At 42.6% G+C, this 27,348-nt stretch overlaps 1 protein-coding gene across 2 annotated transcripts in view; it reads right to left on the reverse strand.

Annotated features, from left to right (window-relative positions):
* The window catches only part of MED23 (mediator complex subunit 23), a 151,868-nt gene that overhangs the window by 102,703 nt on the left and 21,817 nt on the right, over positions 1 to 27,348 (reverse strand). For both annotated transcript variants that reach the window (XM_073627286.1, XM_073627285.1), the window contains exons 6-8: positions 17,527 to 17,625; positions 8,424 to 8,525; positions 7,139 to 7,208 (exon numbers count right to left, since the gene is read on the reverse strand). In XM_073627286.1, coding sequence (XP_073483387.1) covers positions 7,139 to 7,208; positions 8,424 to 8,525; positions 17,527 to 17,625 — 271 coding nt within the window. The remainder of the gene's footprint in view (positions 1 to 7,138; positions 7,209 to 8,423; positions 8,526 to 17,526; positions 17,626 to 27,348) is intronic.

Consider the following 27,348-nt stretch of genomic DNA (forward strand, 5'->3'; position numbering starts at 1 on the left):
TGCGGCTCACTCTGATCATCGAGTCGTTCGTATTCAGCTGATCACAAAGCAGGGTAAAGGGCCAATCATATCACGGGCCTTTACCATGTGATCAGCTGTCAGCCAACGGCAGCTGATCATGGAAGTAAATAGAAGTCAGTTACCGGCTTCTGTTGCAGGGACATTGGTCAGCTCAGGTCAAAATAGTGCCCCCTATCAGTGCCCACCAGTTCCCCTTTCTGTACCACAATATCAGTGCCCATCAGTGCAGCCTCATCAGCGCACATCAATGAAGCAGAAAAATTCAATGTTTACAAAATTTTATAACAAACTATGAAAACTTTTTTTTTTACATTTTCGCCCTTTTTTTGTTTATTTAGCAAAAAATAAAAACCCCAGTAGTGATTAAAATACCACCAAAAGAAAGCTCTATTTGTGTAAAAAAAAAATGATAAAAATGTAGTTTGGGTACATCGTCATTCAAAAGTGTGACGGTGCTGAAATCGGAAAACTTGCCTGGGCAGGAAGGGGATTATAAGTGCCCAGTAAGCAAGTGATTAAAGTGATTGTAAAGGCTCCTTTTTTTTTCAATAAAAATAACAAACATGTTATACTTGTCTCCTATGTGCAGTGGATTTGCACAGAGCAGCCCGGATCCTCCTCTTCTTGGGTCCCTATTCTGTGCTCCTAGCCTCTCCCTCCTGTCATGTGCTCCCACAGCAAGCAGATGGTTTTGGAGACACCCGAGCCGAGTCACAGTACCCTGTGTCTATTCAGACATGGAGCTGCGGCCCGGCCCCACCACCTCTCTCTTCTGATTGGCTGATTGACAGCAGCAGGAACCAATGGCGCCGCTTTGGTCTCTCAGCCAATCAGGATGGAGAGTATCGGACGGCCGAGACATTTGTGGACATTGCTGGACAGAGATGGGGCTCAGGTGAGTACTAGGGGGTGCTGGGGCGGCTGCTACACACAGAAGGTTATCTTAATGTATAGACTGCATTAGGATAAAAAAAAACCTTCTGCCTTTACAACTTCTTTAAACCAGGAGCTTTAACGAAAGATAATGACTCAAATCCTATCCACACATTCAATGTGGATTGAGAAATCCTCCCCGCTGAGCTATTGTATTCGGACAACAGAAGACTTCACCATCAGAATACATTGACCAGTAGCCAGTGGCGCTGATCAAGTGCCAAAAATGCGACAGGGCTGTTGTACAGAAGTTGATCAGTTGGAGTTGATCAGTTGGTGTTCCATCCAACAAGTCTCATTTTTAAAATTTCTTTAACAAACCAAGTTGTCCAGCAAAAGTGGCAGTAACAGGATTGAGGCAAAGGGGTGCTTACAATGTCTGCTTTTATTCACTTGTGTCAATTATACAAAAAGAAACAAGCTGTTTCCTAAAACAGTTACCATACATTCAAGCATGCCATGAATTATAGCTTTCACAGTTGCTTGTGCTAGTGTCATAACTGATCACATGTGCAGCACCATGGGAACTGCAGATCAAACTGAGGCTAAGATGACAGCTTACTCTGCATGCAATTGGGTTCAGCACTAATCCTAATTGTGATAGATGTGGCACCCAAGTTTTTCTTATCCATTTCCTATGGTGCTGCCAAAATTAAAGAAATACTGGGCGGAGGTTGTAGGTATTATAAAGGATTTGTTAGGCACCGATCTCTCTGCAAAACCACTTGCATGTCTTCTGGGACATTTTATTAGCTCTTCCATGGTCATAACCTGACGCTTGCCCACTCTAGAGCTTTATTTGCGGTCCATAGAATGATCACCTTAAAATGGACGTCACCTCGCCCACCTACTCTTTCTGAATGGGTGCATTTCCTACTAAAAACACACTTATTACACACAAAACACATCACGGATGTTTGATGCCATATGGTCTCAATGGATGGAATTTATGTATACCCCCTATTCTCCAGTTCTCTTATTCTTTGGCCACTGCTGGTTTAACTAAGGAAATTTATCCAAAGTACAGTGTTCAGTTTTTCCTCAGCAGTAATATGGAAAGTTGCCTGTGTACTATACCTTGTAACACTTTTTTCTTAACTGGTTTTCTACCCTATTTTTTTTTCTATGACCTTCCTACGAGGTAGTTTGTCTCTTTGTTGTTCAACAAGGGTTTTTAAATAAAAAATCTGAAGCAAAAAAAAAAAAAAGTTGTCTTCCTTGGTTCTAAGGCAGTGGTTCTCAACTCCTGTTTCAAGACCACTAACAGATTAGAAAACTACAATCACTGAGCAGCAAAAGATATCACCTGTAATGTATTTGAGTTATCTTGCCAACCTGGCCTTTTCTAAGAGATAGGAGGGCTTAGTTCCACTTAAAGAATTGTTAGTGAATCTAACAAAAGCTGAACTCACTTGAAAAAAAAAAAAAAAAGCCTAAAAATGAAAACCTATGCAGCAAACACATTTAAGGATTAGTAAGCTGCAATATATAATAGTTTTATTTTTTATTACTACAGGTATTGATATAGTGCTAACAATTTACATTATTACTTTTTATAATTCACATCAGTCCCTACCCACAAGGAGTTTACAATCTAAGGTCCCTAGCTTACATTCATACATACACATACTAGGGCCAATTTAGACAGGAGCCAATTAACCTACCAGCAAGTCTTTGGAGGGCGGGAGGAAGCCCAGGCAAGCAGAAGGAGAACAAGAAAACAATGTAAGTATTGCTGTTGCTGCGATTCAAGCCAATGACCTTAGTGCTGCCAATCAAAAGTACAAATCACTTAGCCACTGTGCTGCCTCTTTTGGGGTTTAGATACACTTTAAGAGGCCTATTTAAAACAAGATGTTGTAATAACACGTGACAACACACATTACCTGCGTAACTGTGCTGTGGTGCCATTCTTTATGAATATTTAGAGAAGCATTTGTATCTATACTTTTGTGGGGGAAAATACCAAACTATGTGGAGTAACTTCCCGATATGCAGATAAAAGAAACATCCACAAGATGGCAACATCCCATAATGTAAGGCAGCAATGCCTTCAAAACATGTATAGGGACATCTACCACTTGAAACTGTTTAAAGCAATTAAGGAAATCAATGAGTATGTAATATCATACAAGCAAGTTTAGCCTACCATAGTAATTGTCTTGTTTGCACTAAGCAATACAAGCAAAATGCTTAATACTTACGGTTTTAATGGTTGTTTATAGGTTTAAAGTAATACAATTAAAATAAGCCTGAACTCTAAAAGTGAAGATCATCTGTATTATAGGAAACATTTAGAAATGTTCATTATGTCAAGTATCCTGAAAAATTTACCTTTACATCTGAGCGTTTCAAAGTCGCACGTTTTTACTGCGATTTTTACCGCGTTTTTGTACAGGTCACCAATCTAAAAAGCAGAAAACCGCCTGTAATCTGCCCCAAAGAGGCTCATGTTCTATTTGGAGCTTAAGGCGTTTTGCTTCAGGTGACAAAATGCTCAGGATGTGAACAGGGGCCATTGAAATGAATGAGATTTTGCTTGTTGGGTGTTTTTCAGGCGTTTTATGAGCTGAAAACGCTCAGGTGTGAATTCAGCCTCAAGCTGGCCCTACATGCATCGAAATTCGGCCAGGGACCGGTCTAGATTCAATCCATGTATGTGCAGGCTGATTGTATCAAAGTAATTTCATAGATCGACTAGAGCACACCCAGCCTGTCAGATTTTTTACATGCAGCACACTGCTGGTGGCTATAATTGCTAGCAGTAATCAATGTATTCTGACAGCTGGGAAGACTCCCGTGCTCCCCACAGCTGGCAGAACACAATTGTACTGCGGGCGGCATTCTACACAATAATGGGGGAAGAGGGCAAATTTCTTTCCTGCGACCCGTGGTGGCACGAAAGAAAGTCAAATCCTCCTCTATGGGCTGCTTTAGTGATGTCACTGCTGTGCTGCACCATGTTCTCCCTGCTGAAGGCTCTGACATAAGGAAGCAAAGCCCTGCCTCTACCAAGATTGCAGCATCCACAGAGAGACGCAGTGCAGAAAAAAAATAAGTCAGTAATTGGGAAAGAGATCAGCTGTAGGGAGACAACAGAAAATACTGTGTCACGGCTCCCATATTATCTGTTTCTGCATGCCTGTTCTGCTGAGAACACACACAGTACATTGCTGCAATCCTGCCACCAACCTCTACATAGCGGCTCCTTATCTGGATGTGTAGACCACCTTCCATTCTGCACTCTTGGACCATGATAAATTCAACGGAGATCCCCCTCGCTAGCAATGGTGGATCATAGCCACAAGGGAGCTGGGGCTAAAGGCCAGAAAAACATGCATTCAACGATGGCGTACAGAAAACATTGAACACCTCTCAGGGTGACAGCCGCTTCCTCTCATGCATGCACCATGTAGCCTGGTCTGACAAAAATATTTCTCTGTCACGAAGATTAAATTCTTTGGAAAACTCTCAGCTCATCTAGAACCTTTGGTTTCTAGAGGCCAGAAATGCTATACATCTTCTTTCCCATGACCCTGTTCCAGATTCAGAAGAGAAACCTCCTTTACTAGGAGATACGGAGGAAAATATGGAAGACATTGATTTGGGTGAAGACAGTAGTGGGGGATGACTTTCCTTCCCCTGTATTTTATAAGGTACAAGCTATGCACCAAATGTTTCCCCCTGTAGACACACTGATACAGTGCACACTAGTCTCTGCCAAACAGCACCTGATTCTCTAAAGCCAAAAGTGACCCCCTATGGGTAGTAAGAGATTGGCTTAAAAAAAACAAACAAAACAAAAAAAATATTTTATACACTTTACGAGGATTTGCTCTGAATACTGAATAGGTTTTTATTTCTCTTAAGTTTTTTGCTGATATTTATCTTATGGAAAAGGATTTTAAAAAGAAATGGTCTATTCCAGTAGTGGATTTTGCCATTTCAATTACCAATTTAATCCTTACAGTTCCTACTAAGGATGTCATCTCCTTTACAGATCCTTTGATAGGAATTTTATATCCCTTTTAAAAAGCCCTATTTGTTTTTGTAGTCCGGCCCTGCAGTCAGCATTGCTGCCATGTCTATTTGCCAGATGCTCCCTAACTGGCCAAGACGTGTGAACTTGTCTTTGAAAATAAGTCCAAAACTTTCATGGGCAGAAACTTACATTCCAGCTTTCAGCCTGATCCACCCTCTTCCAGAAACCTCATGTCTCACAATCCTTTAGCATACCTTTTCTACATGTACGTACCTAGGACCAGGGCCTTCTTCACATCCCCCTCTCCTAGGTCAGGGTTCCTCTACACCACCCCATCTACTTATTTTTTGGCTTCCATGTAGGATTCCCCCCCATCAATGTAAGCTGCTGGTGGTGCATCACCCATCAGATAAGGTGCTCCAGAGCTTGTATGGCAAGTTGCTGTGTGGGCAAAACTTATGCAGGAAGAGGTTGATCGTCACTCCGCTCCTTCTGCATGCCGCTTCAGCAGTGCTGTTTTTGTCTGGGTGAGCATGATTACACAGGAAAAGGGTGACATCACAGCAAACTAGCGCTGAATTGCTCAGCTCCTCCCACCCATTTCTCACTGCAGCTAGTATAGCCAACCTGCCAGTAAGAAGTGTAGTGTCATCAGCTGCAGCACTTGCACTAGCAAAACAGACATGGCATTTAAGGCGATTGGCCAGCTGTGGCACCCTCAGACTTGTGGTACTCAGTGCAGGCTGCACCTCCTTAAGTATGTCATTCCCCCAATTCAAGAGACCCTCTCATTTAAACAGATACGTTCCATTGGAATACATTTAAGGTTGTATTTTTGGTTACCATCATGTCTGTTAGACATGTTTCGGAGTTAGCAGCTCTCTCTTGTAAAGAGCTTTTTCTTGTTCTGCACAAGGTTTTGAGACCAAAACCTTCCTTTTTACCTAAGGTGGTCTAGTTTATCCATCTCTGTGACAACATTGTCCTCTCTGTCCTGTCCTAAAATATTAAGGCAAAAGCCTTACATTGTTTGGATGTGGTTAGGCCTGTCAGAGTCAATTAGACAGCCATGGCCTTCTTTTGCAAGTCCCTTTTTAATTTTACCTGAAGGTCTTCGTTGAGGACACCCTGCTTCCCAATCCACCTTTGCCAGATGGATCAGACAACTCATTTCCAAGGCCTACACCTTTAAGGAAAAAGGTTCCTCCTTTTCACATCAGATCCAATCTACTAGGGTTGTTGGTGTATCCTGGGCTTTTCAGCATCAGGTATCTGTATCCCAGATCAGCGAACTAGTCCTCACTTCAGACTGTCAGAGTTTTTGCTTGGGTACATCCTGTGGTCTATAAAAATGGAAGTCCTGTACAATTAAGATAACAGGAATTTTGACTTATCTGTAAATTCCTCATCTTGGAGTACAGTACAGAAAACAGCTCTCTCCCCTCCTTACGGCTTGCTGAAAAACTGGAGCCTCACAGAGTGAGTATTGGTATGTTCTAGATCAGGGATCCTCAAACTATGGCCCTCCAGCTGTTGCAGAACTACACATCCCATGAGGCATGGTAAAACTCTGACATTCACAGACATGACTAGGCATGATGGGAATTGTAGTTCCTGAACACCTGGAGGGCCACAGTTTGAAGACCCCTGTTCTAGATGCAGCCCTAGCTAAAGATTGTGCCCATGTCCAATCACCTGAAGGTAGCAGTATAATACCAATGGTCTATAAAAATACAAGGCCCATGTCCAGATATTTACTCCAAGATGAGGAATTTACAGGTAAGGCTGGGTAAATACGGGCCAAAAATCACCTGAAAACAGTCGGTTTGGCCATGTATACAGCTCCTCGTCTGACAGAAGCCGGTGTCACGATCGGCTTCTGTCAAAACTAGCATGCTGGAAAACTAGCATACGATCAGCGTTGGCAGCCAATGGCTGCAAGCGATGACCAGCGTGTCCTGGTGGGGGGGGGCAGTCCCCCGTCAGAAAACAAAAGCTCAGCAGAGGTGATCACCGCACTAACATCGGATGTGTTAGTACAGTGATCTGTAAGTTTTTTCTTTTTTTCGTTCTTCCCTCTCGGTTGAACAAAAAACATAGTATGTACCCAGCTAAAGTCAAATTGCAATTTTTTTACATCAGGTGTTTGTTCTTTAGCCTGTACAGACTTGACAGCTACATTATTATAATTTCACAACTTACCACAGATTGAATTAATTCTTGCTGTGGGCCTGAAGCTATCCATAAAATCAGACACCAAGTTTGCCAACAGCTAAATAAAAAAAAAAAAAAAAAAAAAAAAAAGAAGAAAAGAAAAAATTCAGTTAAATATGGGTAAAAACAGGATTAACTGCACAGGTGACATCAATCTTTTATACTAAGCCATTTTTCCACTTGGCTGTTAATTAGAAGCTAGAGCTAGAGAGCAATAGAAGCTATACCATGTCCTGGATAAATGAAAACCTTCAGACATATTGGCTGTCAATTCATTTTCAGCATGTTAATTTAATGGGTGGGCATCTGCTGGCACCCCCGCTAGCAGTGCTTCATCCATTTTGTCAAGTTATATGGTGGAACTTTTCACATGTAAGACAAAATTATGACTGCATATACTCTTATTAAATACCCCTGACAAAGGTGCTTGAACCAGAAATGCATCGGGTACCGGAGTTTATTATATACCGGAGAGTAACAACTATTTTTTTGTCATAAATACCATGTAACCTGTCGCTTTTTGTCTTGTTTATGCCGTTTGGAATACTTGTGTAGTATTTTTTCTATGTCTTTTTAACTACCGGTCATCACATGATCAAATGATTTTATGTATACTCAAAAAATTATATTTTCCAAATTCACATGTGTGTTTGCTGCCTACAAAGTGCCAAAGAAGGGGGATTCCTTTTTTGATAGACTATTAGGGATGTGGCAACAACACACTGGTCTGACATGGTGAAACCCGTCTAGATTTTCGTGCTTTAAAGGGTCCAGGAACCTGGCCAGGGGAAGAGTTGGTGGTTCCATGGACACCCCACTGGTTTATCCCAGGGTTTTGTCCTGTAAAGGTCACAGATGGCTTGATGTCAAAAGGCAGCACGTATCTTACAAAGAGAAAGCGGACCTAGTGCACTCCTATTTGGGAGGTCAACAGACTCGGCAGCAGTATTGGGAGGCTAACAGGCCAGAGTTTGCAGATAGCTGTGTCAGTAGCATAGAGTTTTTCCCTCGAGTAGGAAAAAAACTGGTTATGCTGATTTTACTTAATAAATCAAAGAGAATACACCTGCTCTGAAATCAATGCTCGAAGAGTGGATTGTCTTATTTGCTCAGTGTCTGAAGCTGAATCTTACGCATTTTAAAAGTTTACCAAATGCCTATAAAAAGGGGTTTAAACAAGAAAAAAAAAATTACTTAACTAAAATAAGTAAATACCCAAACACAAGCTACTTGTAAATCTACTAGTTGTTTCCATAATAAATAAAACACTTACCCAATGTGGAAGCTTTCCTTCTGGGTACAGTTTTCGAATTTCAGTTACAGCAAGGTATGCTGGGAGAAGACATGCATTTCGATCCAATATATACGCTACAACCTACACAATAAAAGAATGCTATTTCAATTTTTGTGCATATATGTATATACTATGCTATTTTTTTTCTTTTAATCTATTCAGTTCGGCAAATAAAAGTGAACTGGGCATGAATATTGCAATAACAGTCGCTATAACACAAGTGTGGGGCTTGTGTGTTACCAGGACATGAAGACACGGCCAGCAAAAAAAAACAAAAAAAAAAAAACATGAAAAATGTTTTAACATTGCATCAGCCACAATTGAATACATTTCCCTTTGTTTCCTGTACCTTTGACTTCATGTCACTGAAATAGCAAGAGAGGGGAGATATCCCCACTAAAGGGCACAGAAAGAAAGAAATATCTGACAGATGTTCAACTTTTTTTTAGTTTTCTCCTAAGAAATCCACACACACACACACACACACACACACACACACACACACGCACCCCTCTTTCACTGCTATCACAAGACCTAAAAGATCTGTAGCACTTTTATTTTTTTATTCTACCTATCCTATGCTTTCAGAAAATGTATGGTTTGGGATGGGGGGGGGGTGTAACAAACCCTGAAAGCTGCAAGTGAAAAATAAAAAAACAATATAAAAAGAAAAAAAAAATTATAAAAATGGTCTGGCCACCTGAGTTTAAAAGCGCAGTTGGCCTGGCAGCGAAAGGGTTAAGAAAAAAAAGCCACACTTAAAGAGAGCCCCTAATATATCTAAAGCTAAACCACATGCATTTGCAAGAATGACATTCATAATCTGTTATCTTTGTCATAAGAAAAATTTAAAAAAAGAAAGAAGAGTACTGTACTGATAGGCTGGCCATAGATGTATGATTTTTTTTTTCAGCCAATGAATTGAACATAAAAAAACAGAAAATTGTATACTCACCTTTCCGTAATTTTCCTTTCCTGTCGCATCTTCATGGCAGCATACACGTTGGGTTGTGACCAGTGGCGTATCAAGGGTATGGCAGATATGGCAAGTGCCATGGGCGCCAATGTGAAGGGGGCGCTTGTGAGTGGCTGGGCAGCAAGGCACTTATCACATACTTGCCAGCAACAGTTACAATTTTGTTGGGACATTCCCAGGTTTTGGACCTGGGGCCGTCCTGGGTTGTTTCCAGAAAAATCATTTTTGGGCATGGATGAACTGGGCTGAGGTGTCTGACCCCCCTCCTAAAAAACTTGAACCGCTCCGCTCTCACCCAGCGCCGCCCACACAGTGTGCTGGGAGGGATGTAGCAGCCAGCTACAGCTAAGTAGATAGCAGGGAGTCCTAGCCAATCACTGCCCTCAGAAATGTCAGCTGACTGCCATCACATGACAAGAGAGATGGCTGCCACCTGTTGCATGCTGCTGATGGTGTTGGTTCCCTCAGTCCTGAGGGTGCAGAGCTCGGAGGTGTCTGTCACCCACTCTTCAGGAGCCTCAGCACAGTGCCCAGGAGGAGGGGGGACGCTGTGACCTGGGCTGCCCTGAAAGACATCATCAAGCAGAACAGGTGAGTGATACAGGCTGACTGGGGGAGGGAGATCATAGATAAGGTGAGGACAGAAGGTGGGAGCTCATTACAGAGCTGATACCAGGAGGAGCTCCCGTTGTTTGTGACATGTAATGAGGATGGAGGAGTGCTCATGGCAAAGGTGATATCAGGAGATGGGTCTCTCTCTCACACTGTGTCACAGCTGCAGAAGTCTAAGCAGCAGCAGCTCACCTGTCCTGTATGCAGATCAGCCAGCACCCACACTGGTTGAAAATGATTCCCTTGCTCTTCGCTTTATCTATTTACACTGCACACAGGACGGATGAGCACATTGATGATTAGACTTCTGGAAGACGCTGCAAAAGTGTGATACAGTGTTCCTGATGATTTGATTTGTTTGGTTTTTATATGGCCTTTCAGGATTTGGGCTGCTCAGGCTTGGATCTTCACAGACTTTTTAACCATTTATTATCTTACTAATTGTGCTTGGAAAATAGACTGTTGGTAAGCCAGAAACTGCAGTCTCTGATCATCTCCTGTATTGTGTCTGCAGTCTCTGATCATCTCCTGTATCATGTCTGCAGTCTCTGACCGTCTCCTGTATCATGTCTGCAGTCTCTGATCATCTCCTGTATCATGTCTGCAGTCTCTGACCGTCTCCTGTATCATGTCTGCAGTCTCTGACCGTCTCCTGTACCATGTCTGCAGTCTCTGATCATCTCCTGTATCATGTCTGCAGTCTCTGACCGTCTCCTGTATCATGTCTGCAGTCTCTGATCGTCTCCTGTATCATGTCTGCAGTCTCTGACCATCTCCTGTACCATGTCTGCAGTCTCTGACCGTCTCCTGTACCATGTCTGCAGTCTCTGACCGTCTCCTGTACCATGTCTGCAGTCTCTGACCGTCTCCTGTACCATGTCTGCAGTCTCTGACCGTCTCCTGTACCATGTCTGCAGTCTCTGACCGTCTCCTGTACCATGTCTGCAGTCTCTGACCGTCTCCTGTACCATGTCTGCAGTCTCTGACCGTCTCCTGTACCATGTCTGCAGTCTCTGATCGTCTCCTCCTGTAATATATATATTTATATACATATATACACACACACAAAGACATACAGTTACACTGACATCATACAGGTATGTATGTCAGTGTATCTTAACGATAGTGTGTGTGTCATTGTTTTTGTATGAGTTACTGTGTGCACCAATGTATTTTAATGACTGAGTGCCAGTGTTGGTATCATCAGTGATTTTTGTATCAGTGTGTGCCTGCGGACCATTGTGTGTGTGTGTGTGTGTGTGTGTGTGTGCGCTGAGGTCTGCAAGGAAGGTGCAGTTGTAATTTTTATGTAGTGCCAATCCATAATTTGTTAATTGAAAGATTAAAGAGCTTGACTTGTCATTTTGTTAGCTGTCTTTTCTGCTAAGGTTATCTGAAAGATGGGTTTCAAATGTTTTTACAGGGGTGCAGTTTCAGTGCTTGCCATAGGCGCCATTTTCACTAGATACGCCTCTGGTTGTGACTCCGCCTCCACAACCTGATAGGACCACATAGCTATAAATTAGAGAGTAGACACCTGCCCCAGTATTCTCTGTAGATATATACACATGTCACCTCAGAGGGTGGGTGATTGTATGCTGCCATGAAGATGCGACAGGAAAGGAAAATTACGGAAAGGTGAGTATACAATTTTCCGTTTTCCTGTCACATCATGGCAGCATACACGTTGGGGAGTAACTCGCCAAACTGGGTGGGAATGCAAAAAAAATCAAATTTATTGACAAGGAACAGAAGAATTGGCCTGTATGACGGCCCTCCCAAATTCAACTGCTGCTAAGCGTGCAGCGTCTATTTTATATTGGGAAATGAAGGTGTTTCTTGAAGACCAAGTGGCCGCTCTACAAATGGTTTCCGCTGAAACTTTACAGTAAGCTGCCCATGAAGTAGCCATTGCCCTGGTGGAATGCGCTCTAAGATCTTCCGGAATTTGCAAGGTGCTTAAGGAGTAGGCCTTCTTGATAGCTTTCACGAGCCATGAGGCGATGGTACGGGCAGAAGCTGCCTGGCCCTTCCTGAACCCATGTGGGATGACTAAAAGGTTCTCGCATCTCCTGAAAGACTCGGTCACCGAGAGGTAATGCAGAATGTTGCCCCTAACATCCAGGGGATGAGGAACGCCCTGATCTGTGCTCAAAGCCGGGAGGTCAATCTCCTGATTAAAGTGGAATGCAGAGGAAACCTTTGGGATAAATTTGTCTGAAGGTTTCAGGGTTAGCCTGTCTGGGTAAACCATCAGGTGTTGGTCCTTGATCAGTAAAGCTTGCATTTCCGAGACCCTTTTCGCTGAAGTGATGGCAATTAGGAATGATACTTTTAAAGTCAGGTCCCAGAGGGATGTATTTTCAAGAGGGGAAAATGGTACACCGGATAGAATTTCTAGGACAGTTGATAGATCCCATGTTGGGAATGAAGGCTTCCTGGGAGGCCTTAGCTTCAGGCATGCTTTCTGGAATTGAACTACAAGAGGATTAAGTGCCCACCTAACCCCTGTCAGAGCAGAGATGGCAGAGACTTGAACTTTCAGGGTGCTGGATCTAAGGCCTTTGTCTAGGCCTGACTGTAGGAACTCAAGCACTTGTATTGCTGATGGGGAAGAAGGGTCCCAACCTTGTTCCTGAGCAAAGGAAGAGAACTTCCCCCAGACTCTCTCGTAGGTGTTATTCGTGGAAGATTTCCTGGCTAGAAGCAGGGTTTCGACTACCTTCTGCGAACAGCCTTGATCTAGAAACCTAGACCTTTCAGTCTCCAGGCCGCTAGGTGCAATCTCTCTGGATTCGGATGTAGTAGCTGGCCCTGGGTTAGTAGATCCGTTGTCACCGGAAGAGGAATTGGATCCGCTGTGCTCAGTTGCAGGAGGGTGGTGAACCAAGGCCTCCGTGGCCAGAAGGGAATCACGGCCAGGACTAGAGCTGCTGAGTGTTTGAGCCTCAGAAGGAACTTGGCTATCAGTGGGGTTGGTGGAAAAATGTAACCTAGGCGAAAGTTCCAGGTATGCTGGAGACAATCCGTTCCCTCCGCTGAGGGGAAGGGGTTCCTCGACAGAAACCTTTGACATTTCCTGTTCTCTGGTGTTGCTGCGAGGTCTATGTCTGGATGACCCCATGTCTGGCATATGAGGGCGAAGGCCTGCGGGCTTAGACACCACTCGTTGTTGGAAACGAATGTCCTGCTGAGAGAGTCCGCCAGTTTGTTCTGAATTCCCGGAATATAGGCCGCCTTCAGGTCCTGCAGGTTCAGTTGAGCCCATCGCATCACCGGACCAACTTCCCGCATCATGGAGATGCTCTTGGTACCCCCCTGCCTGTTGATGTAGGCCACAGCCACTCGGTTGTCCATTTGGATGAGGACCTGTTTCCCTCTCAGAAGAGAGCTGAATGCCAAAAGGGCTTGGAAGGCTGCCTTCATCTCTAGGACGTTTGACACAACATCCCTGGTTTTGAAGTGCCAGCGGCCCTGAGCTGCATAATGTAGGTAGTGTGCCCCCCATCCTTCCAGACTGGCGTCCGACGTTACTACCTCCTGATGGAGAATGACTATCTGTTTGCATCTGCTGAGGTTGCCGGGGTGAGTCCACCACCGTAGAGATAATCTGGCTTCTTCTGAGATGCGAATCGATTGGGACATGGACCATCCGTCCCACTGGCACAGGAAGGAGGCTTGCAGAGGTCTGGTATTCCATTGCGCCCATCTGACCATTGGAATGGTTGCTGATAAGGACCCCAGCAGGCTGAGGTATGCTCTGGCCGGTAAGTATGATGCTGGAACCACATCTTCCACTTTCTGAATTAGTAGGGACAACTTCTCCCTTGGCAGTTCTACCGTGTTGGCTCGGGAGTCTAGTTCGGCTCCCAGGAAGACCATCCTCTGGGTAGGCTGAATGTTGCTCTTCTGCCAGTTGATTATCCAACCCAGACTCGTTAGGGTGGAAACTAAGATCTCGCGATGTTGCACGAGTGATTCCTGGCTGTTTGAGAGGAGAAGAATGTCGTCCAGGTAATGGTGGACCCTTAGACCCTTCTCCCTCAAAGAGGCTATTACTGGAAGCAGAACCTTTGTAAACGTTCTGGGGGCCGTAGAGATCCCGAAAGGGAGGCTTCGAAATTGAAAGTGTTCCTGGCCCACCGAGAATCGCAGGAACTTTTGGAATGCCACGTGAATTGGTATGTGTAGGTAGGCATCCTGGAGATCTATGGAGAGCATCCAGTCTCCCAAGTTTATGGCCTGAAGGATAGACTGCAGGCTTTCCATCCTGAACGACTCCACTCTGATGGACTTGTTGAGTTTCTTCAGGTCTAGAACCGGCCGAAAGTCCCCTGACTTCTTTTTGACGAGGAATAGTGGAGAATAGAATCCTCTGCCTCGTTGTGTTGGCGGGACCTCTGCTATCGCTCGTTTTTGAAGAAGTTCTAGGACATAAGTTAGAAGGGACAACCTTTTCTCCCCGGGAGGAGGAATACGGGTTGGGCAGAAATGATCTCTTGGGGGTTGATTTTTGAAGGCCCATCTGTGGCCGAAACTGACGGTGGCCAGGGTCCAGGTATCGTGTATGGTTCCCGCCCAGACCAGCCTGAAACTGGGAAGCCTTGCTCCTACTACTGCTGGCCGGACGGGCGCACCTTCAAAAAGGCTTCTGGTCACTGGGAGCGGGAGTCTTAGGCTTTTGGAATTTCATAAAAGAAGTTTGAGGGTTCTTCCAGTTCCTTCGGTACTCCTTCCCTGGTCTGTACGCTTTCGCGTCTCTATACCTTTCTGGGAGATTCCGCTTGAAAGGAGGAGGTCTCTGTTTGGGCCTCCTATCTGAGGGAATGAGCCCGGATTTTCCACCAGTTACCTTGGAGATGGCCGTATCCAACTTTGTTCCAAAAAGGTGCTCACCGTCAAACGGAATACGGCACCAGTTAGACTTGGATGCCGGATCCGCCGTCCAGGGCTTCAGCCACAAAGCTCTTCTGGCCATCACTGAGGCCAACATAGACTTTGAAGCAGACCTGATAGTGTCAACTGAGGCCTCAGCCACGAAATCACCAGCCAAGCTTAACTCTTGTAATGCCTTCACTATTTTCTCTTGGTCTGCCCCCTCTAATACCAGCTTTTCCGTGTTTGAAGACCAACTCGAGATGGCCCTTCCTACTGCCGCGAGTGCTATCGCAGGCCTGCATGCGCCTCCGGCCGAAAGGTAAGCCCCCTTAAGATCCGTGTCGATCTTTCGGTCAAGAACGTCTCTAAACGTGACCGCATCTTCTAGCGGGAGGGTAACATGCCTGGCGAGGCGCATTAAAGATGTGTCCACTACCGGAGGGGATACCAGAGGGTTCACTTTAGGCTCCTTGAGTGGGTACAGCTTCTGGAGTCAGGAGTCAGGCCAAAGTCGAATCCGGCCGACACCTCCAGGCCTTCATTATCAGATAGGGAGTCTTGCTCCTTTGATGTGCTGGCCCGGGCTGGAGAGGTAATGGTGGAGAGATCCACATCTGGTATTGAGGCCTGAGGGGCTGAGTCCCCGACTTCTGAGGCTCTCTCTCTTGTGGCCTCTTCTAGGCATCTCTGACAAACCAGCTTATCCGGAAGAGCCGCTGTACCACAAATCCAGCATGCGTTCCCGGCGGGACGGGAATGGCGTGCAGGGGAGCGGTGCCTACGTGAGGACGACCTTCTGTGGCAGGATCGACCATGCCGAGAATGTGATCTGGAGCGGCTTCTTCTGCGGCTTCCTCTTGAGCGGCTTCTCCTATGGTAGGAGCGGCTCCGTCTATGTCTGGAGCGACTTCTCCTGCGTGAGGACTCTCTATGTCTTGACGCAGACGTTCCTGAGGACCTGGTAGGGCTGACCAATTTAGGTAGCGTTAGAAGTGCTCTCTTTTTCAATCTTCGCTACTTACCCTCTTCTTCCCCCCCTTACCTAGTAGGCTGGCGGTGATCTGCTGGGGCAGCGGTCTCCATGATAAGTGGGTTGGAAACCTGCAAGAAAAAGACAGCAGCAAATGTAGAAACTGACCCAGCCTGAACAGGAGGGGGGGGGGGGGGGGAGGAGGAGGGAAGACCCACCTTTGTAGAGCGTTTTTCTTTGCTATGGATCGCAGAGCAGGCGCCTGTAGCATGCAGCAACCATTAGCAGCCTCCACAGCAATGCTGTGGTTTTTAAATCCGCAGCCATTGGCGTCGGACGCCCGCGCATGCGCAGTAACGCCGCGAGGCGCCCGGCGCCATCTTGGAGACTGGCAAATAGCCTAGAAGCGCCCAAAGAGCCGTACTGCGCATGCGCGAGGACGCCGAGAACGCCCGGCGGTCCCCCACAGCACTGCATTGACCACAGAGCCCAGCAGAACACCCACGGTATGTCAGAGAGGGGGGGGGGAGAAAGAGGCGGGGGGGATGGAGACCGCTGCACACAATGAAGCCTGTTTAAGGCTTACTTTCTGAGGCCATACAGATGGTTCCCTGGCCAATCCTCCAGCAAGCCTGTTTAAGGCTTTTGCGGGCTGTTGCACTTGAAGCCTGTTTAAGGCTTGTCTTCTGGCAAACAGTGAGTTGAGATGAGTGCCCCTGAGACCACCAGAGTGGGGCTCCTTCCATTTAGCTCGTTTAGAGGCTGTACAAGAAGGACTTCCACCCAGGAGAGGCTGGAACCTGGCTGGGGCGAAGCGGTAAGGGGGTGCTGATCCGTGCGTCCTGACAGGTGAGGAAAAATAAGAGAATACTGGGGCAGGTGTCTACTCTCTAATTTATAGCTATGTGGTCCTATCAGGTTGTGGAGGCGGAGTCACAACCCAACGTGTATGCTGCCATGATGATGCGACAGGAAATAAATAAATAATTCCTCCATCCACAGAATCAAAGTGAACTAAGGAATCCTTCCTGCTGACACACTGTATTCTTACAATGGGACAGGGACACTCCACTGTCAGAATACATTGATCAGCAACAAGTTCAGCGGAGGTGGCCACATTTGGAGTACAATTCAGCCAGTCTCTGCTGAACTGAAGAAATTTTCAATCCATATGTGGCCAGCTTAAAATTCTCCTTATCAGAGTTTTAAAAAAAAGAAAAAAAAAAAAAAAAAAAAAAAAAACTGAAATACTGCCAATTGTAGTTTTACAAAAAAGAAAAAAAAAAAAAAAAAAAGCCAGCACTTGAGGAACAGTTCCAATACATAGCATTTTCGACAAAATCGAAGAATGAGTCTTTATTCATTGTATGCATTATCAATTATATATATCGGTGAGATCCATGATGGGACATAGTGTTGGGAACCTGAATACTCAATTTTGGATGTCGAATAAAAGAAGTATGGAATCAAGCTGTGTATGAGCCGATTGACACAAACTGATTGCCAAATACAGACATATAACTATCTGAATCAATTGAGTAAAATAAGGCACACTACAGTAACCTCAATATTTACAAACATAGCAGGACATAAAGACGAACAGAAAACAGTTGTAGATATAACAATGTCTGGCACATATAACTTACCTCTCTTGCTGCGAGAAGTTGCTGTACAACAGCAGAGCTCACGGTATTGGGAATAGTGTGAATCTTCTCCAGTATCACCTTTAATAGGTCTCTGACACCCTAAGAATAAAAGATGACAAAATAGAAAACATTAATATGCCAAACATGGATTAGATGGCTAAAGACAGTTGTTATATTCACTTGCAACAGTTCTACCATGGTCATTTTTGCTTGTTAAAGGAGCTCTATGGTCATGGTTTTCTTGTTTAATATGTTTATTGAATTTTACAAAGTAATAACAAATGACAATGAATCAGAGGTTAAGAGTAACGTACACATTTTAAAAATCAGGACTAGAGAGAATACAGAAAAAAAAAAATAAAAAGATCACTGAAGGCAGAAATTCAATAGGAATGGTAATGAGGCAATACAAGAAAACAGTGTATACCTATAAAGTAGAAGAACAATGAGCAACGATCAGACCATTATACAGGCAGGGAAGTGAAACTAGTGTCAGTGAAAATATAAAGCTGAAATCACTATTTACCATGTATGGTATCAGGGACATAGGGGCAACTTGCACAGATTGGCTTGGGGGGGGGGGGGTTATTTAAGGTTTTACAGAGCATATTGGGCTAAGAAGGGAATCAAGGAGTTCAAAAGCTCAGAGATCAGTTCTAACTACAGGACACATCCACCATGTTTGGAGAAAAGTTAAAAGTTGTCCACAGCCCTGAAAACATCGCAGTTTACACTTCTATAACATTGGCGCTGTAATAACAATACAAACTATAGTTATTTTTGACAATCCAATATAAGCTTACTTAAAAAATCTCCTTTATTGTTCCGCGTTCTAAGTGTTTGCTGGCTCTTTTCATAACTTCCTGGATTCCCTGCATGCTTTGCAGCTTGTTTTTTACGGTTTACTTTCAATGTCTAAAAGACTACATATCCCATGGTACCATGCTACCTGCAAACATTGATTCCTGTACTTAATCTGTCTCCTAAAACTCCTCCTCTAAGAACCTCTGTTGTTGAGAAGGCAGGTTCTGTAAATTCTACGACATAGCAGTGTCTATCAGAAGAGCATAGTGAATATGTGTCACAGAATTCAAGGAAGGCGTCCATGCATACCGAGGCTTTTAGCAGCGTTTAGTGGCAGGAGAGTTTAAAAGCAGGAAAAATAAACCCTCTGCCAGTGCGTCCAGAAACAGCAGAGTTTTGGCAGAAAAAAAAAAAAAAAAAAACACACACACTTGACGCTGCTAAATGCATCTAAACACACATAACTACTAGGCGTGTTTAGCACTTCAGTGTTTATTTATTTCAATAGCCACAATAAACTGAAATTCTGACCAATTAAATAAATGACACTAAACACTGCTAAGCCCATTTAAAAAAAACGCAGCCTAGGGGAGTTTTTAAAGCAGATTTTCTCCTGTAAGGAGAAACAGCGTTTTACAATAAACCAGTGGGCATGAGGCCTAATAAAAGAAGGCTAGAATTGAAATATGTGAAAATGTTTCAAATATATGTCAAAGAAAAATTTCTAAAACATTAGCAGCGCTAGTGCAAAAATAGCAAATATTTAAAAATATCAATGAAATTGCCTAAGAGTCCACTTAAAGTATGAAATGGTGATCCACTCAGTGAAAGTCCATTAAGAAAAGGCAGGTGAGTATAAACTAGACGATCGTGGAAGAAAATATTAGCAGCGATCCCAAGTCTCCATCACCACACCACTTGTGCCACAGCCCTGTAGGTAATCCACTTACCAGACCCTGCTGATTAACACGCTTATCAATCAAAGGGATAATTGCTGTTCACTGGACACTTCATCTGTATTTTGCTCATTGCAAGCAATAGATAAAAAATTTCCACATAGTGTAATCCAGTACAATAATTATTTATTAATTTAAAATTATCCCACAAAAAAAAACACTCACAATGTTTGCACAATATAAGGGCATGTAACATCAATACTATGTCAGTCGTGCGTTCCCCTCTAACCTCTCACCGCTGTGTTCCCAGGAAGGACAGGGGAGGAAAAGCCGACTCTGTAGATAGCTGCATAGCAACACGCTGACGTGTTTCTGTCATCACTTTCATTAGAGGGTGTAGCTACGCAGCGCAGCTCTGAACTACAAATACACACTCTGTCAGAGGGACACTCCTACGTGTGCTGCAGACTAATTGACAACACACTTCACCTGTCAATCTAAATCTGCATTAGATTTAGCAATTGTATATACCGTATATACTCGAGTACAAGTCAAATTTTTCAACCCTTTTTTTTGGGCTGAAAGTGTCCCCTTCGACTTATACTCGAGTCACCGCCGCCTGTCTGCATGATCAGCGTGCCATGCAGGCAGACGGCGGCCGGCATGTGATGATAGTGTTCGGCAGCTATTGCAGCTTTCAAAAGCCGCGCCTCCTGCTCGTCTGTGATAGGCTGAACAGCTGTCAGTGTACAGCCTATCACGGACAATCTCTCATCCTCGTCCGTGGTATGAGAATGAGAGAATGTCCGTGATAGGCAGTCAGCGGTGAGCCTATCACAGACGAGGAGGAGGCGCGGCTTTTGAACTGTGGAATGGCCGCCGAACAGCATCATCACACGCCGGCCACCGTTTGAGGATGGAGATCGCCACAGGGAGGATGGAGATCGCCACAGGGAGGCTGCACATGCACACAGGACACATGCACACAGGGACACAGGACACATACACATGTACAGGACACAGGACACATGCACAGGGTACAGGTAGGCTGCACAGGACACAGGGAGGCAGGCAGCTGCAGATGGGCATTGTTGACCCTCTGCATTTCTCACCCTCGTCTTATACTCGGGTCAATACATTTTTCCCAGTTTTTTGTGGTAAATTAGGGGCCTCGACTTATACTCGAGTATATATGGTACTCTCTTGCATAATAACATTACAAATGCAAAATAAAATAAAACTGTTTTTGCTATACACCACTTAAACTTTTTTTTGTTTATAACATCAGGAGTATATTAGCATATTACACGAGCAAATCAAGTCATCTCAAATGCTCTGCAACTAGATTATGATCGCTCAATCTAGATTGCTCAGTATATGGTGCCTATACTATAGAACAGTGTTTCTCAACTCCAGTCCTCAAGGCGCCCCAACAGGTCATGTTTTCAGGATTTCCCTCAGATGAAATGGCTGTGGGAATTACTGAGGCAGTGAAACTGATCAAATCACCTGTGCAAAATAATGGAAATCCTGAAAACATGACCTGTTGGTGCGCCTTGAGGACTGGAATTGAGAAACACTGCTATAGAAACACTATAAATCAACAAACTCAGGATGTCTGCATAGTGGTATCAGGATAAATCTACCTTTTACATCACCTAATCAGCACAACATTAGTTGTAGTAAAGGTAATAATACTATCCCCATCTTTTATCTGTCAAAAAAACTTTGCAAATATCATCGTAAGGGTCTGACCTAAAAATCGGAAATTTATTCCAACGGTGATAAAATAAATCAAATATATGGCTTAACCTTCAATGTATAGTGTTTATAATAATTATCGTGCCACTTTTTTAAGAAGATACAGTCGCTACCTGATAGAGATCGGTCATGCGACTGATAACACCCAAACATATCATTAAAATCTAAAAACACTCTAATAATAGTCAGGCATTACAATAGTATCGTTTTATATTCTAAGATATAATAAAATTGATACTAAAATTGAAAACGCTATTAAAACACAATTAAAGAATCGCTAATAAAACAACTTAGATCTAACTCCACGTTCATACCCCTCTGACTTAGTGTGTCAGTTAAATATATCCATTTCATCTCACATTTGGACGCCAATCTGGGTGCAATTTCTCTACACTCCAGAAACTTTAGTCCTGAGGGGTCTCCTTTGTGTTTGATCTTAAAATGCATTGAGACACTGTGGTCCTTATACCCTATTTTGATGTTGTTGATGTGTTCGGACACCCGTTTACCTAAAGTTCATTTGGTACGTCCGATAAACATCAGATTGCACGGACATTGTAGTGCATATACCACATGTGTGGTCATGCATGAAATAAAATCATTAATTTTGAACACTTTTGAATTAGCTGTAGATTGAAATTCCGTTACGCCTCTCAGTCCGGTATGGACTTGTCTGCACGATATACACCTACCGCATGCAAAGAAACCCGGGTTATCTTTTTTCACAATCTTGTCACCGATTGTCCCTTTCTGTAAATAAAAATTGGATCTTCCGCAATTGCTTTGGTTAAAATGTTATCGGTGGTCAGTAATGGCCAGTATTTTTTGAAAATTGTTTCCACTTCTCTATACTGGGCATGGAACCCACGGATAAATCCCCATTCGTGTTTGGTATTGGTTTGTTTTGGCCTATCGATCAGACAATTATCTTGAGGTATAATTGTGTATTTCGTCTATCGTTTTATCCAGAACATCTCCTCTATACCCTTTTTCTACAAAGCATTTTTTTAGAATTTGCACTTGATCCAAATAGTCATTATCTTGGGTGCAGTTCCGCCGTACTCTTGTAAACTGCCCCTTATGCCGTGTACACATGAGCGGACTTTTCGACCGGACTGGTCCGACAGATCAGTTTGGGGGTATAAACATTATGGTGATTTAACACCTTATATCTGTTGGAGGTATCGGATATGGACTCCAATGATCTCTATCCTCATATTGTCGGTATGGATTTGGTCTGGGATTGGCACAATGATAATCATTATCCTGCTGGTATTGGTAATTCAGCTTAGGGTTAATCTGATGTTGTTCCCTAATAGGGTAAGGGCTATAATAATCCTTATTACCATCAGAGTACCTTTGTGCTGATAATCCTTCTTGAAAATTCACACTGTCCTGTGTGTGCTGGTAGTGTGAATTCACATTTGTTTCATGTTTATTTTTATTGTTATTGATGCGATTATTTTCACTCTTTCTCCCCCTATTGCCTCTTCTGCCACCTCTACCCCTTTGTATGTGGGGATGAGGAATGTGTGACCATTTTGGGGTTCGGTGTTACCTCCTGTAGAAAGAGCTGATCTTACTGGGGGGCGGGGTTTGGGGGTGCAAAATTAAACTTTTCATCTACTTCCTTTGTATCACTGGCATTTAAATGCCATAGATAAATGCTATTTGTCCTAAAATTGCACAAATCTCTGTGATATTTTTTAATTTTCTTTTTCTGTGTGTCCCTATTTTCTCTCATTTTCTCTTAATATCTGCATTAAAATTCAATGCTTGCGGTGTATCCTTAATAGGATCTAATTTTGTTTGTAAATCAGCTATTTTTGATTCCAATAGCTTCATTTTTTGTTTTTTCCTTTTTAATACAAGCTGTTGCAGTTTAAAGCCTACACCGTTGAAGAAAATCGAGCCATTCGCTCATAGATCTTTCGTCAATTAAGCCATCCTGTGGGGTTAACTCCCACCTGAGGCTTCTCATAATGATATTATCTTTTAAATATTGCTCAAAGGTGCATATATTCCACCAGGTACGTATTTGCTTTTCTACTGTGTACCCCAGACTATGATCCACATAATCTACCGGTGTTATATCAGTAGTAAATACAGAATCTAAATTGATTGACCGGTTACTAATGAATTGAACCGCATCCATGGCTGCTGTCGGTAATAAAAACACAAATATCAAAGAATGAGAGATTCCCACAGATTCTGATATGCACAGGCTTTCTATGTTGGCTTGCTTGTAGAATATCTTGTATTTTAATATCTTTCTAAATATTGTAGCTTGGAAATTTTTGTAGTTTATAGGAGGTTATTCCTAATACTTTCTTCTTATGTTATTTTGCTTCTAAAGGTGTGTGTATTCATGACCTTTCCTGTAACACTAGGTGTACAAATCATGTGAACCTGCTATACACAGTAACCCTTTTTATGTTTTTTCCTATTTTTATTATTTTTTCCTAGTCTATAAAATTGTACTTTTACTTTACTCAAGATTAGTAGCTAATTCATACTGTCATCCTGACACCTACCCCCCCCCCCAGTGAAATTATCTTTTTTATTTCTTCTTCTATTGGTTCTGTCCCATAGGGTCTGTGAGGTCTTAATTATAGAGCGAGTATTAATGATGCACACCCCTAACTAAACACTATGAGACATAACATGGCTCAACCTTTCTACAAAGAACAAATTCAAAGTGCATTTGAGAATGTTGCAAAAAAAAAAAAAAATTGTGTTTTTACATCTTTTGCTAATGCAGTTTAGTGTTTTACATGCTTTCTTTGAATTGAATTAATAAATCCTTAAACTACATAAAAAAAAAAAAAAGAGAGAAAAAGGGGAAAGAATGAGAGAGAAAAAAATATGTTCAGAATCCCTCCCTCAGCGCACACAGAGAAAATATTGATAAAACAATAGTCAGCAGCTGCTATACTAAAACGAGATGCATCAAATATATGTCAAAGGAAATTTTCTAAAACATTAGCAGTGCTAGTGCTAAAATAGTAAATATTTAAAAATATCAATGAAATTGCCTAAGAGTCCACTTAAACAAAGTATCAAATGGTGATCCACTCAGTGAAAGTCCATTAAGAAAAGGCAGGCGAGTATAAACTAGACGATCGTGGAAGAAAATATTAGCAGCGATCCCAAGTCTCCATCACCACACCACTTGTGCCACAGAACGTGGAGTTAGATCTAAATAGTTTTATTAGCGATTTTTATTTGCTTTCTAATAGAGTTTTCGATTTTAGTATAAATTTTATTACATCTTAGAATATAAAATGATACTATTGTATTGCCTGACTATTATTAGAGTGTTTTTACATTTTAATTAATTATATGTTTGGGTGTTTTTATCAATCGCATGACCAATCGATATCAGGCAGCGACTGTATCTTCTTATAAAGTCACACTATAATTATTATAAACACTATACACTGAAGGTTAAGCTATATATGTGATTTATTTTATCACCGTTGGAATAAATTTCCGATTTTTAGGTCAGACCCCTACGCCCTCTGATGAAAGTGATGACAGAAACGCGTCAAGTTGTTGCTAAGCAGCTATCTACAGAGTTGGCTTATCCTCGTCTCTCCTTCCCGGGAACACCGCGGGAGCGGTGAGAGGTTAGAGGGGAACGCACGACTGACATAGTATTGATGTTACATGCCCTTATATTATGCAAACATTGTGAGTGTTTTTTTTTGTGAGATAATTAAGAAATAATTGTTGTACTGGATTACACTATGTAGAATTTTTTTATCTATTGCTTGCAATGAGCAAAATACACATGAAGTGTCCAGGGAACAGCGATTATCCCTTTGATTGATAAGCGTGTTAATCAGCAGGGTCTGGTAAGTGGATTACCTACAGGGCTGTGGCACAAGTGGTGTGGTGATGGAGACTTGGGATCGCTGCTAATATTTTCTTCCACGATCGTCTAGTTTATACTCACCTGCCTTTTCTTAATGGACTTTCACTGAGTGGATCACCATTTCATACTTTGTTTAAGTGGACTCTTGGGCAATTTCATTGATATTTTTAAATATTTGCTATTTTTGCACTAGCGCTGCTAATGTTTTAGAAATTTTTCTTTGACATATATTTGATGCATCTCGTTTTAGTATAGCAGCTGCTGACTATTGTTTTATCAACATTTTCTCTGTGTGCGCTGAGGGAGGGATACTGAACATAGTTTTCTTATCTCTCATTCTTTGATAAATGTGAAAATGTTTGTTTTTAAATTTTAACCATGGATACACTTTAAAATAAACCTGTCAGGACAGACAGATGCTGGTTTCACTATCAAGCGAGCAACTGACCAGAAAAATAATGCAGGAGGGCAGTACAATCTTTTCAGATTCAGCCTGGGTTCACACGTGTGTGGTGCAGGACACCTATGTACATAACATGCCTGTGCTGTGCAATTTGAGCTATACATTTTGCATGGCTCAAATTTCATCTGCACCAAAAAGGTACAGGACCCATTTGTCCGCACCTGAATCACAGTGCATGGGTGTTTGTACCCATATGATGTGATTCTGGCAATCGTACTGCATTTTGTGATCTGTTTTGGGGTGTTGTTAATTTAACATTATATGCCCGCAGCAGTTCACAGGGGCGCCGTGCAATTGCTATGTAGCGAGATGTGATGCAGGGAAACGCAGCGAATCTTGTGTGTTTCACACATAGCATCAGTGTGATCCAGGGCATACTGGCTGAATAGTTACAAATCAGTGACTTATCTGTACTTTCTCAGCACAGTTTTCCAAGTAAAATCAGTCACTATAAAATAAATTGCCAACACCATTTAGGAAATATTGTCATTTTACTAGAATCACAAAAATCACTCCATTTATCATATCTGAGTTTTGCATCATACTGTTTATCATTTTGTCTATCATATTTAGGTTTTGTACACCAGTGCAGATACTGTAGATTGCAGAAAACTTGCTAAAGCATACCCCCTGAAGAGGCTGCAAATTCAGGTCACATAATGTCAATACAATTTCATTTTTCTCTGGAAACAATATAGCAAAGTATAGGAAAGGCCGGGGCAGTACATGGACAACTATAAGCAACTGGTTTTCCCAGATCACCAAATTCCTAGCAAAAGGCATTTAAAAGCAGTGTGCTGGTTTGGTGCATGATTTCATTCCTGGTAGTAAAAAAGAGCGATGCCCCAAAAGTAGATAAACTCCAATGTATAAAATTCAAAAACGTGAACAGCTATAACTGTGCAAAAATAATGGATAGTTGGCGCTCCAAAAGTGATTCTAAAGTGTGTGTGTTTTTTTTTAATCTTAAAGTTATACTTACCTGCTCTGTGCAATGGTTTTTGCACAGAGCAGCCCCGATCCTCCTCTTTTTAGGTCAACCGTCAGCGGTCAAGGCTCCTCCCCCCTGCAGAGTGCCCCTAATAGCTAGGGGGGCACTCGAGCAGGCTCTCTCAAAAAACGCACTCCGGTGGACAGTTGTTCTTACACGCACACACAGCGTGGCTTGGCCCCACTCTTGAAAGCCCATGTGCAAGAAGCTTAAGACATGCCTGCTCTAGTGGAATCAGTCGCCTTTGTAGTAATGCAAGTAGAGAGGCAGGGAGCCTGTTTACAAGTTAGATGTGAAAGGAGGAAACCTCACATTGTAGCACGAGTTACCAATAAAATGAAGATTATTAATTTTTCTTTAAAATGTCCTAACTGCACTAATTTGTAAACAGTTGCACCAATTCAGAAAAAAAAATTCCTAAAAGTTGTAAAAAAAAAACATAATTAAAAACTCAAGCAATTAAATAAACCAATACAGACCATGGGAGAGATTTACTAAAAACTTGTGCACACAGAATCTGGTGCAGCTCTGCATAGTAACCAATCAGCTTCTAACTTCAATTAAAAGCTCTTTTTTTTATACATTTCAGCTCCCCTATGTATCAATATACTATTAATGTATATTGTTTGCATAAAAATACAAGCTTTGATTTTGAGAGCAAGGCCTTACCTTTGCCCTTGCCATTTTTATATGCCTAAAGATGGCAATTCACTCCCTGGTCTACAGGAAGTGATGGAATCTGAAAACCATTTAAAAAATACAAATAGACAGACAAGATTTCAAAACCTTCTATAAATGAGGTAAGCAAGAGAATAACACATTGGGATAGCTGGGCCAGAAATGGCATTAGAAAACGCTTCTATTGATTGTAAAAAGTGAAATTCTGCCTGAAAAAGGTGCTTGTCCTTTAAGTTTTGACATTTAAACCTGGAAGCCGATTGGTTACTATGCAGAGTTGCACCAGATTCTGTGTGCACGAGATTTAGTAAATCTGTCCCTATGGTTTAACATAATTTAATGTCTACATATT

Source organism: Aquarana catesbeiana, linkage group LG04, assembly GCF_042186555.1.
Source record: "Aquarana catesbeiana isolate 2022-GZ linkage group LG04, ASM4218655v1, whole genome shotgun sequence".
NCBI lineage: Eukaryota > Metazoa > Chordata > Amphibia > Anura > Ranidae > Aquarana > Aquarana catesbeiana.